Source organism: Drosophila mauritiana, chromosome 3R, assembly GCF_004382145.1.
Source record: "Drosophila mauritiana strain mau12 chromosome 3R, ASM438214v1, whole genome shotgun sequence".
Classification (NCBI taxonomy): Eukaryota; Metazoa; Arthropoda; class Insecta; order Diptera; family Drosophilidae; genus Drosophila; species Drosophila mauritiana.
Genome location: NC_046670.1, coordinates 22,831,671 through 22,843,900, shown reverse-complemented (window position 1 = coordinate 22,843,900; position 12,230 = coordinate 22,831,671). Strand labels below are relative to the sequence as shown.

Sequence of the window (12,230 nt, the reverse complement as noted above, 5' to 3'; positions counted from 1 at the left end):
ACAGACCCAGTTGAAGGCTGATTATAAGAGTTAGCTAAAAAAAATCAAGCTTAAGCATTCGGTTAAGATTAGGTACAAAACAAATTTATATAACTAAGAAGAAACTACAATGTTTTGGTTTTGCAAAGGCGGTAAATGTATTTACGGGATTAATGTAAAATATAATTATTATCCCTACGCCTTTTCAGGCTGCTCCAATTTGAGCTGAGTTTCCGACTCGTGAAGATTAAAATTGTTTTTCTCTTCACTGGCCACAATTTCGTACTTTCCATACCAGAATTTCCGCAGAACAGGACTGATAAGTTCCTTATCCACCACTCGCGGATCTTGTCGGCCAAAATAGAGAGTGGCCAGCAGAGATCCAAGTACAGTACCCACAGAACCAACTGCGGTGTACCACAAAAATGAGATCTCATGAATGCCGTGACTGGTAGATTCACTTGGTGTTCTGTATAGAAAGAAATAATTCAGGTAAACAAAGGTTCAATACAATTAAACCAAGAGGAACAAGTACATACGCCGTGGTTGTGGCATTCCAATTCGCAGGGAGATCAAAGGTGTAGTCACAGTCTTCTATGGAAACTGGTTTCGCTGGAAAAGTGAGAGATCCTGTGAAAATGGCAATTTGAGCCCGCACCACAATGTAGGCTGTAAAACTAGAGGCGCAGGAGATTCCTGTGAGAAGACTCTAAAAATATAGATACATATTTTCTTAAGTATTTTCCCTTCAATTCATTTAAGTTCAATCAAACCTCTGTCTTAACAAATGGCAATAGCATGCCCACGCTAAAGGCTCCAAGGAGTGGACCACAAGTTATGGCCGCCACTGTTGAGGATAGCTGCATGACCAGGCCGAGTCTCTGGACAATCGGTACACTGGCCATCGAGATCAGGCCGAAGGATATGACCACTCCTCTCAACAAATAGGCGGTTTGCCGTTCGCTCAACGGCTTCTTCCTAAAGGGTTCCACAAAGTCCGTTAGAATCACTCCGGAAAGAGAGTTCAGAGCCGTAGAAAGTGAACTTAGGGCGGCACTGAACACTCCAGCTACAAATAGTCCAACCAGACCGGGAATATGGCCAACGTTTTTGACCACATAGAGGGGTATGACTTGATCCTTGGCACGAGCTAACTGCAATGATAATATCAATTAGTAATATAATCGGCTCATTGGCATTTAAATTTATTTTACCCCTGTTGTAATGGGATCGCAATGATAGAACTCAGCAAATGCCAGCATTCCAATATAAACACACATTAACATCACGAACATAAAGCCAATTAGTGATAGAACTAAAGCCTTCTTTACGTCCTTATTATTAGGCAAAGTTAAGTAACGCTGGACTATAGCCTGATTTATGCCATTTGCCTGCAACTTAAACAGGGCGCCACCAACAAACAAGGCAAATACGCCCATTCTTGCAGTTGGATCAAAGGTCATGCTAAAGTGAAATAATTATTTAATTAAAATATATATTTAAGTACTATATGAGAAGTACTTACTCTGGACCCACCAGGCGATCGTACTGACGATTGTGATCCAGAACGACGCTCAAGCCACCCAAATCCAAAGTGCCCTTTATGATGACTATGAGCATAGATCCGATCATTACGGTGCCCTGAATGACATCCGTCCACACAACACCCTTAATTCCACCCTAAAAAAGATGTAAGTAATCAAATTTTGTAATATGGGAGTTCCTTGGAGATATTACTTACCACGCTGGTGTATAGAATGCAAATAAAACTGGTCAGGGGTACAATCTTGCTGACACTTATCCCGGAAACTAGACAACAAATATATATGTTAAATAAAATAAAATGATATCCCAAGAATTATAATTACCTTGATTTAGTGTCAGAGCCGGTACATATATGCAAATGGGTTGCCACAAGATCTATAAATATTATTATTTTAAAACAATCTACCAATATTTTCTTCATAATTAACTCACATTCATCACCACAAAGAGGCAGGAACCAAAGATCCGAACTCGTCGATCGAAACGTCTTTCGAAGTACTAAGATAAACGAAATCAAACAGAAACAAGAACGAAATTTTATAGGATGCATGGTTATTTACAGGATGCATTGACTAAATGAAACATGCTAGGACACATTCATAAACAACTGATTTAAAAGCAGATTTGCAGAACAGAGAGTACATGTTTTATTGACAAAGTTTAAGAAGCTTTTTGGGACTCAATTTCGTCCTTGCGCTTAAAGAGATCCTGCATATTAACAGCCTCGTAGTTTTTATTGGGCAAAAAGCGCCGCATACAGGGCGTAATCAAGGCAGGATCCATTTTATTGAGATCCTCCCAACCGAAAACGAATCCAGCCAACACCGAAACCACAGTGCAAATAAACCCGCCCAACGCCGTATACCAAAAGAATGATAAGTGGTAGATGTTTCGCTCCGAAGGTCTAAAATATACAATACAAATGTATTAATTAGCTGCACTAAGATTTCCCATACTTACCTGTACTCATGAATGGCTTCGTGAACTGTTTGATTATCAAAATCATAGTCACAGCCATCCACCGATACGGGAAGTTTGGGATAACGAATCTCTCCATGCATTTGACCCAACTGCGCTTTGATACAAATCCAGGACAATACCAAAAAGGATACCACACTGCCCAGGAGAACGCTCTGAAAAGGTGTTAAACATTTTTAAATAAATGAAATGTAAGAAATCATAAAACTCACCTTTCCTTTAACCCAGGGCAAACCTACGCCCATGCAATAAATGCCCAATAGAGGACCCATCGAAACCGCCGCTGTGCTCGTGGCCAGTGGAACCACTTGTCCCAGCTTCTCCACAACGTTCACCATTCCCAGGCAGCAAAGTCCGCAAACAACGACAATTGCCCGCAACCAAAAAGCCGTCTGGCGCTCGGTCATTGGTTTTTTCAGCAAGGGTCTTACGATATCCTGAGTAATGACACAGGCCAGCGAGTTGAGACCCGTGGAAAGTGAGCTCAGGGCAGCGCTGAAAACGCCAGACACAAAGAGTCCTGGTAATCCAGGTAAAGAGCCCAGCGTTCGCATCATTAGCAGAGAAGGCAGTTGGTCGACGGCAGCCGCTAACTGAAACATAAACATTGTGAGAAAATATTAATAAGCACAAAAGTAAGGACTGACAAAATGTTTTAAAAATTTTTTTTATTACCTTAGTACTTATCGGATCACAGTCGTGATAGACGGCATAGGACACCAGGCCCATGTAACTGCAGCAGCTGAGTAGGAAGATGAGGAGCACTGTGAAGACCAGCATACATCGCTTGGCATGCTCATAGCTCGGGAGGGATAGGAATCGCTGAATGGACACTTGGTTGACATCCGAGGACTGGATCTTATGCAGAGTGCCGCCCAAAATCACGGACAGCATGGACAATCTCACCGTGGGATCCCAAGTCCATCTGTCGGTTTAATATATAAAAAATACAATTAGGAAAATTAATCATTCGTAGACATACTCCGGTGTATTAAGACGTCCGCCTTCTTCATTGCGTTGCAGAACCACGCCCAGTCCGCCCACATCGAAGGTGCCCTTGATGCAAACCGCCAAAATGGAACCAAACATCACAAAGCTCTGAATGACATCTGTCCAAACGACGGCCTTCAGTCCGCCCTGGAATGAAGAAAGTCTTCCAGATGGGCCACAAAATGGTAGGCAAATTTAATTAAGCCTCACCACACACGTGTAGAAAGTGCAGATAGTGCACACAATGGGCGTAATTACATGGATGCCAGTGCCAGTCACTGAAAGATGTTAATATTTGGAAGATATACACCTCAACAAACTTAGATTAAGTTATATTTTCGTGAATTTTAACTAAAGAAAGGTAGTTATATTCAAATGGTATTGGTATACTTCCATTTTCCTTAGTGCATGTATAAGCAGCAAGTTAATGAAAATTATTATGCTTAATCGAAAATTAAACTCACCTTGATTGTATGTGATGGCCGGTACATAAAGCGCAACAGGAAGCCAGACCATCTGTGGGGTGTACCAAATAAATGTGAATATACTTCATTTAATTGCTTTTACACTCACCGTGCCCACAATAAATAGAACCGAGCCCAAGTTGCGTATGCCAGCGCCATAGCGCAATTGAAAGTACTAAGGGTTCAAAATGAGTTAGTTGGTTAGAATTTACATATTAATTATAAAGTTAACAGAGAATTTGTATTCATGCTAAAATGCGCAGTGGTAGTGGGTATTTACAGGCCTTGGGTAGGGAAAGTCTTAACTTAACTAAACAAAACTTGAAGTGCTGCTTAATAACGTATTTTATTTGCAAGTACATGGCATGGAACTACTTTCTACGTCTTCGCATTGAAACTCTTCAAGGTATTCTCGTCCAGCTTAACGCTGGAATAGCTGCTCTTTTGGAATCTGCGAATGCAAGGTGACAACAACTCAATATCCACATCATCGGCCGTATTGCGGCCAAAGACGAAGCCGGCCAGGTGGGCGGTGATCACACCCACCGCTGCTCCCATAACACTATAGAACATAAAGGAGACGTGGTACAGCTCCTGGGCGAAAGTTAGCGATCTGTGGAAGTAACATTAGGAGTTAAGCGATATATATACTTACATCCAGAAAAACTTACCCAGGTTCAGTCAAGGGAATGGTCGCGTTGGCAGGAGTCACCAGGTCGCGATCAAACTCATAGTCACAGCCTTCTACGCTAACTGGCTTGCTTTCGAAATGCATTTCGCCGGAATTGATGGCCAATTGCGCCGATAGGCACAACCAACCCATGAAGAAGAAGGAGCAAAGGGATCCCACTATGGCGCTCTGAAATTTGTTAAATATTTCAAACTTATAGAGAAAGAAATAGTCTCGAACTGATACCTTTGAGTTGATGCTTGGGCACAGCAGGCCCATCACGAAAAGACCCAACAGCGGACCCTGTGCCACCGATCCCACGGTCATGGAAAGCTGCATTACATGGGAGCCCATCTGCTCCACAACAAAAACCAGGCACACACTCATGACTCCAATTAAAACCGTACAAACACGCATGATAACAGCAGTTTGGTGCTCCGTAAGAGGCTTTCTCGTCAAGGGCCTGATGTAATCCTCTAGGAAAACAGCGGCTAGAGAATTCATACCCGTGGACAGAGAACTGAGGGCGGCACTAAACACTCCGGCCACAAACATGCCAGGAACTCCGGGAAATGAGCTCATGGATTGCACGACGAGCAGGGGAACCAATTGATCCTTGGCCACCGCCAACTGTGAGTAACTTTCTGGATTAGTAACAATATGCATGGTTTTCTAATAAATCCCCACCTTCGTGGTCAATGGATCACAGTCGTAGTAGGTTGCGGATAGCAGGAGGCCGTTGTACATGCAGATGGCCATCAGAACAACCAGTCCGGTAATGAAGATGAAGGAGCACTGGGCCATCTGCTTTAATCCGGGCAGTGACAGGTATCGCTGGGTGATGATCTGATTGCATCCGAGGTTATACGAGCTGTGTGCCACGTTGCCCACCATCATTGCCAACATGGACATTCGCACCTTTGGATCCAGCGTCAATCTGTTTCGAAAATTTACCATATTATAGCATATAGACCAGCGAGCCGAGCCCATGCACCCCACATCCTGGCAGGATTACATGCCATGTGTGGTACCTGCCCTAGTAAACAGTTTTCACCCACTCAGGCCACTCCATGCGTCCGGTGTCGAAATTCCGCTGAATAACCACGCCCAGTCCGCCCAAATCGGCGGTGCCCTTGATGATGACGAAGAAAATGGCTCCCACCATAATCACGGTTTGGATCACATCTGTCCAGACAACGGCCTTCAGTCCGCCGGCTGCTGTGTAGAATATGCAGACGAGGCACACGATTGGCGTGATGACATGTATATTTATTCCAGTTACTGGAAAAGTGCACAAAAGTCAGCACGTGGCGCTCGATTTGACGGAGCCTCTATGTTTCGGGTATAAAGTGGGCTAGAAGTTTACTCGAATTGCATATTGGATTTACTCAGCTTAAACTATATTCAAAACAGTAACGAATGCACTTGCAACGAATTTTTAACACTTACACATATGAATTGTCAAGAACCCATAAAACGTAAATCTAAAGACAAATCTTATTAACGGCAAACCAAAATACTAAGGCTAAGGAAGTGTAAGTCATTGAAGCTTTATTTTTAAGAACGTAATTGAATAGCTAACATTCATAAACGAAAGGTCTGGTACATTTACATTACATTTTTTTTAACTTCTGGGCGTCAAAAAATTAAGTGGCAATTAAGTATTTCTTTTAAATCATTTAAGTACCTTTTGGAAAGGAATCAAAATATAAGAGAATTGAATGGATTAGTAAATTAAACATAGGTAAGTCAAAGAATGCTCTATGGTTTCTCATCAGAACTCCTTAAGGAGTTTTCATTTAAATTTACGCTGGAATATTTCGACTTGTGGAATCTGCGTATGCAGGGTGATAGCAAATCGTCTTCCACGTCGCCGGGCTTATTGCGACCAAATATGAAGCCAGCTAAATGGCCCACAATCACACTCAATGTTCCCCCCATTAGAGTATAAAACATGAAGGATATGTGGTATAACTGCTCGGCGAAACTAAGGGACCTGTGGGATTAGGCTTCTATGATGAGAACCGAACAGAACAGATTTTGGCGATAAAGGATATCGCAAACTTACGCGGATTCTCCCATATGAAGAGTGGCATTTGCAGGTGTCAGCAGGGAACGGTCGAACTCATAATCGCAGCCTTCCACGCTGACTGGCTTTTCCTCGGGATGAATTTCCCCAGAGTTAATGGCAATTTGGGCCGAAATACTAAGCCAACCCATGAAGAAGAAGGCGAAAATTGATCCCGTGATGGCGCTCTTAAACAAAATGATTATTTGTTAACTTTCATCCCAACAGCTTTGATGGAGGAGGGGAAACTCACTTTTGAGTTGATACTTGGGCACAGCAGACCCATCGAAAATAGACCAAGAAGAGGACCTTGGACCACTGAGCCAATGGCGATGCCGAGTTGCAACACATGGGAGCTCATCCGCTCGACCACAAAGACCAGGGACACACTGATAATGCCAATTATGACCGTACAAAGTCGCACGGTCACGCCGGTCTGATGTTCGGTAAGGGGTTTCTTCGCAAGGGGCTTAATGTAATCCTCCAGGAAAACAGCAGATAGGGAGTTCATACCCGTCGACAGAGAACTGAGGGCAGCACTAAACACTCCGGCCACAAACATGCCGGCAATTCCGGGAAATGAGCTCATGGATTGCACCACGAGCAGAGGAACCAATTGATCCTTGGCCATTGCCAACTGGAATTTAAATCTAAGTTATAAGCATACCATACCCAAAGGGGCTTGGAATACTAGCGAGCTTAAACTCCTTTTTGTTGAAACGATAAGCGGAGTTTAAAATCGTTTTTTTCCATTTAATGGATAATAGTTGCCAACCTTGGTTGTTAGCGGATCGCAATCGTAGTACGTCGCGTACAGAAGGAGACCATTGTACAAACAGAGTGAAAACATTAGAATCAATCCGACAATAAAAATGAATGATGTATGAGCCATCTGTTTTACACCAGGAAGGGACATGTATCGCTGGGTCATCATTTGATTGCAGCCAAACTGGTAGCTATTGTGGCCAACATATCCGACCATCAAGGCCAGCATGGACATGCGAACTTTGGGATCGAGTGTAAATCTGTTTTAAAATTACTTTCATTTAATATATGTGGGGATCCTTAATTAGTTTTTACCCACTCAGGCCACTCGAATCGTCCGCTGTCGAAATTCCGCTGAATAACCACGCCCAGTCCGCCCACATCCAGGGTGCCCTTTATGATGACAAAGATAACCGCTCCTATCATAATGACGGTTTGGATCACATCTGTCCAGACAACGGCCTTCAGCCCCCCAGCCGTTGTATAGAATATACAGACGAGGCACACGATTGGAGTGATGACGTGGATATTTATTCCAGTAACTGGAAAAATAAATTAACGTTTACTGGGAGGAACTAAGAAGCCTGCGTTATTAAGGTTTCATAATCAGGGATCGGATAGTTTGGTGAAGTTCAGGGAATCATACTCAAGTTCTTCTCTGAGAAGGGCAGAAATAAAATAAAAGATAGAAATATTTTCATATATTTTGAATACTAATATAAAACTTTGTATCCCATTGTAATATATATGTAGGGTTCTTGACAATAAGTACGCTATATAAGACTTTTAAACTCATATTTTGTTCTTTAAGATCCCTTCAAAACTTGTACCCTTTTACTTCGATGCTCTAAGATAATCTTACCTTGATTAAAAGCCAGTGCTGGCACATAGATGACGATGGGCAGCCAGATAAGCTAAGAAAAAAACACTTAGCATTAAAATTGCTCTAAAAGCATTCCTTCAGGATCTGAAGGAACGTAACGATTTTCTCTTCACTTGTAATTGGATTAGACTTACATTTGCACCAGTGAAGAAGGCGGATCCCAGCAGACGAACCGATTTGTTAAAGCGCATCTCGAAATACTGCAAATATTTTTTTTTCCAATGGTTTGTTGTCTTTCGTTTAACACACAGTAAGGATTGCCCAAATAAACACACACACACGCACTGCCACACGCAGTGGTCTCGAGAATGTGTGTGTGCGGCAACGCGGCGCATACATAATCGAATATTACTCATACGACATGTAGCCAACACCAACTTATAAACTACGACTATCCGTTTGTCAGCCCGTACAATTGGTATTGTTCGGGCTTATTGTAGCTGGCTTTGTGCGCCACAACCTCGTGGATATCTACTGCATGCAAATAAACAGCCATTCAAAGAGTTCTTACAGCTGGCTGCATGCCGGTTTTGTCCCGTGTTTTTTTGTACCGAACATGTACTCCCTGCTTGCTGTTGGGTTTTAGCCTTACTTACACATTAACATGCCATCGAATATCAAAAGAATCCACATTCGTATACTCAAACCAATAGAATTAATGCGTAACATGCAGTCCAATAGGTAAACACACACAATTTACTTGGATTGGACAACGTTCTGCTTACCTCATACGTGGATGTTAGCTGGAGATTGCAGAACACGGGCAGGAAGATATACCACGAAATGGCTCCCGAAATGGCCAGGGTCACCAGGATGAAGGCGTACTGCGTGCCATATACATAGATTTCCGTTGAAGTTCCCAGAAGCGAGATTCCAGACACAAAGCTAAAAGTGAAATACCAACAATTAGTTCACGCTAATTATAGCTTAAGCTTAAAGTTCAGCAAAGCTAATTGCCAGTCGATTGATCAGGATCAGGATTTTGGCCCCGGCAAAGTTTTTTTTCATCTTTGCCATCCCGCAAAGCAAACTCGGAGAAATTTTTTAATTCAATTAAGTTATGGTCACTTAGCTCTTGGTCAAAGTTATAACGAAGGTGGGCCAACTTTTATGAAATAAATTTAAGGTAATCGATTGGCGAAGGCTTAGGGCACCATATTGAATCTTGAAAGTTTGTTTGCCATGAATGGTAAAAATTTAGCATGTGTGCTGCTGCTATGAATTTAATCCAATCCAAAACAAATGATGTCTAGTCGCATTCGGCGGAGCAAACTTTTTCCTTGCCCTGTATTTGGTAATCTGATTTTAATGATTAATGTCCATAACAATCATCATTTCAATTTTGGCCGCAAAACAAAATGAATTGCCACCATCGGTACAGAAAGTTGACGGCCGAGAGAAAAATGCCATTAAAAGTTGATAACAAGCGACGTTGAAGTATGCAGACACACACACAACGAAACAATTTGTTTTACAAAAAATTGAAAAAATCTGCAAGGAACAAAGGGCGTTTTGTAGAAAAAAAAAAATTATGCCATGTAATTGTAATTCAAGGCACGTTGGCTGAATTTGTTGCAAAAAGCAAACGACAACAAATAGAATGCCATAACAATAAAAGGCTCACGAAACAATTGTCATTGGGCAAGGCAAATGACCAAGAGCACGGCCAGGATTTCGGGGAACAGGACCTGTCCGCCTGGTCATTAATGCGTCGAGCACACGGCTAAGACAAAGGGACCGCACCCGTCGAAAGGTGCTTGACCAAAACGTGTCAAATACAAGACACCCCATTCCGCAGGACCAAGGTCACTTGGCCGTCCGTCCGAACAGCAAAAGAAAAAGTAATTTGGGCAAATTATTTGAGTTTGCGGCCGGGCACAAGTTTAAATAACTTCAATCCGGCTTAGACACAGTGAGCTGCTAAGTTGTATTTATATGCCAGATATATTTACTCGCAAAGTTCCGCAAGCCATTTCAATATCAGCACAAACCAAAGGCATCCAACCAACCAACATAACACCATGGCACTCATCCATTGACCCTGACAATGAATATTGTTTACGCAATGCCCTGTCCGGAGTCGGAAACTTTTAAATAAAATGCTTCACTGTTTGCCCTTGCCAAACAATTCGCCAGACAATCCTGGGCTGGGCCAGATTATCTTTTTTGCCTAGATTACGTATACGCACGTTTGGCCAATGGCATGGAATAAGGCGAACTGACTGAATGTATTTTGATTGATCTGCGTGGGCTTGGCTTAGCCCATTACGATAATTTGTGTAAATATTAGCCGCATTCAAGCGAATGCATAGCATTCAATTTTTGCGGATTATGCCAGCTTAAAGCGGCCTGCACAATAAATTTGCCAGCTTCCTTCCTGCCACACTTCCATTTAGGATGCTCAACCACCTTCTCTGCGGCCGTGTCAAAAGTAATTAGGCAGGTCTGCACAGCGAAAAATTATGTCAAAAAGTATCCTTATTTAAATCAGCTTCTTTTCTCCAAAAGCTGAACTCATTTTTTGAAATTTTAATAATTTGTCATTGAACTGCAGTTAGATTCGTATTGTCCTTTTTGAAAACTGCCAAATGTATTGAAATTGCTTTCCGTGCACAGCCCGTTGGCCAGCCAGGATTAAATTCTCCGGGCCAATTTACCATTTGCATATACATAGCCCCAGCCGAAGCTGTAACTCACCTGGCCACTAGTGACAGCGCGACCGGAAACACTTTCATTTGCCGTCCGCCCACCAGGTAGTCCAGCGCCTCCGAGCCACGCCTCTCCTCGACGCCCGCCGCCCCGCCGCCGTCCTTGCCGGGCAGCTTCTGCTTCTTTTGCTTCTTTTCGATAAAGCCAAAATAGAAGCCGATAACGGCGCAGACCGCCAACATGGCGATGAAGACCAAGTAATCAACAATACCGAAATGCTGCAGGGCCTGGCTCAAATCCTTCACGCTGAGTTTCTCCGCGCCATCCTCCAGGGATGGGGATGTTGATTGAATGGGAGTGGGCGTGGGTGTGTAGGCGAAAGTGGTCGAGGTAGTGGGTGTGCTGCTACTGCTCGTTGGGATGGTGGAAGTGGCGCCAGTTGTGGAGCTAGTTGAGACCGTGCTGCTAATTACGGCCACTGTCTTCGCAATCGCATTGGCCACCGTTGTGGTGGTTTTGGCCACTACATCCACCACGGGGGAGTTTACCCCCTGCGCCACGGGATCGGCAGTGGTTGACATTATTTCCGGCACCGCAAGATGCTTTTATGTAGTTTATTTTTATGGACTTCCAGCCGCGTCACTTTAATGCGTCCGGCTTTGATTACTTTTGCATTAGTTTAACACACGCACAATCACTGTGAATTAAATTCGACTTTGCATTTAGTATGGTTCGTTTTTACGAATAGAAGGCCACTTCCGACTTAAAGGGTTATTTTTAAGGATAATTACTTGAAAGTTCCTAGCTTCTGCATTGAAAGTTAACTACAAAATAATATAAAATTACAAATTACATGTTGAATGTTAAAAAAATCTCGCCTTTAAAATGCTTTTAACTAACGTTAAAAAAATTATTTATGATATGAATATAATTCAAATCTTCAAAACGCAAGTGTCGCGGTCGTATTCAAGGTCAACGGATTCTACGTTATCAATAGCTATACAAAATTGTTTCAATTGCAATCGGAAATTTAAGTCGGGCGAAGCACTTCTAAAAGTATAGAATTAGACCGAATTATAACGCACACGCTCTCGAGATCCTTGAGTATCGGATTCAGGACAATTCAATTCGATTTGGAAGAGAGCACACACAAGTGTATGATCCAAATCTCCGCCGAGCACTGAACTAATTTTCCGCCGCAAGCTGCGTTAGAAATCTCCGGAGATCTTATCCAAGTCA

The 12,230-nt window shown here is 42.7% G+C and overlaps 1 protein-coding gene across 4 annotated transcripts; it reads right to left on the bottom strand.

The window, feature by feature from the left end:
- Positions 1-168: 168 nt before the first annotated feature.
- LOC117144302 (sodium-coupled monocarboxylate transporter 1) lies at positions 169-12,168 on the bottom strand. 4 transcript variants are annotated; one of them, XM_033309411.1, is made up of 11 exons: positions 12,077-12,168; positions 11,040-11,688; positions 9,068-9,227; positions 1,957-2,022; positions 1,848-1,899; positions 1,721-1,788; positions 1,505-1,659; positions 1,194-1,443; positions 753-1,133; positions 519-688; positions 169-448 (listed from the first exon to the last, which is right to left on the bottom strand). In XM_033309411.1, the coding sequence occupies exons 2-11, from the start codon at positions 11,570-11,572 to the stop codon at positions 175-177; spliced, it is 2,109 nt and encodes a 702-aa protein (XP_033165302.1). In that variant the 5' UTR covers positions 11,573-11,688; positions 12,077-12,168; the 3' UTR covers positions 169-174. The 4 variants fall into 4 exon arrangements, with proteins under 4 accessions (XP_033165302.1, XP_033165305.1, XP_033165303.1 ...); XM_033309414.1 differs by lacking the exons at positions 169-448; positions 519-688; positions 753-1,133; ... (3 more) ...; positions 1,848-1,899; positions 1,957-2,022 and adding exons at positions 2,048-2,428; positions 2,485-2,657; positions 2,715-3,095; ... (3 more) ...; positions 3,957-4,008; positions 4,066-4,131; XM_033309412.1 differs by lacking the exons at positions 169-448; positions 519-688; positions 753-1,133; ... (3 more) ...; positions 1,848-1,899; positions 1,957-2,022 and adding exons at positions 4,204-4,569; positions 4,628-4,815; positions 4,873-5,256; ... (2 more) ...; positions 8,322-8,373; positions 8,477-8,542.
- Positions 12,169-12,230: the final 62 nt, after the last annotated feature.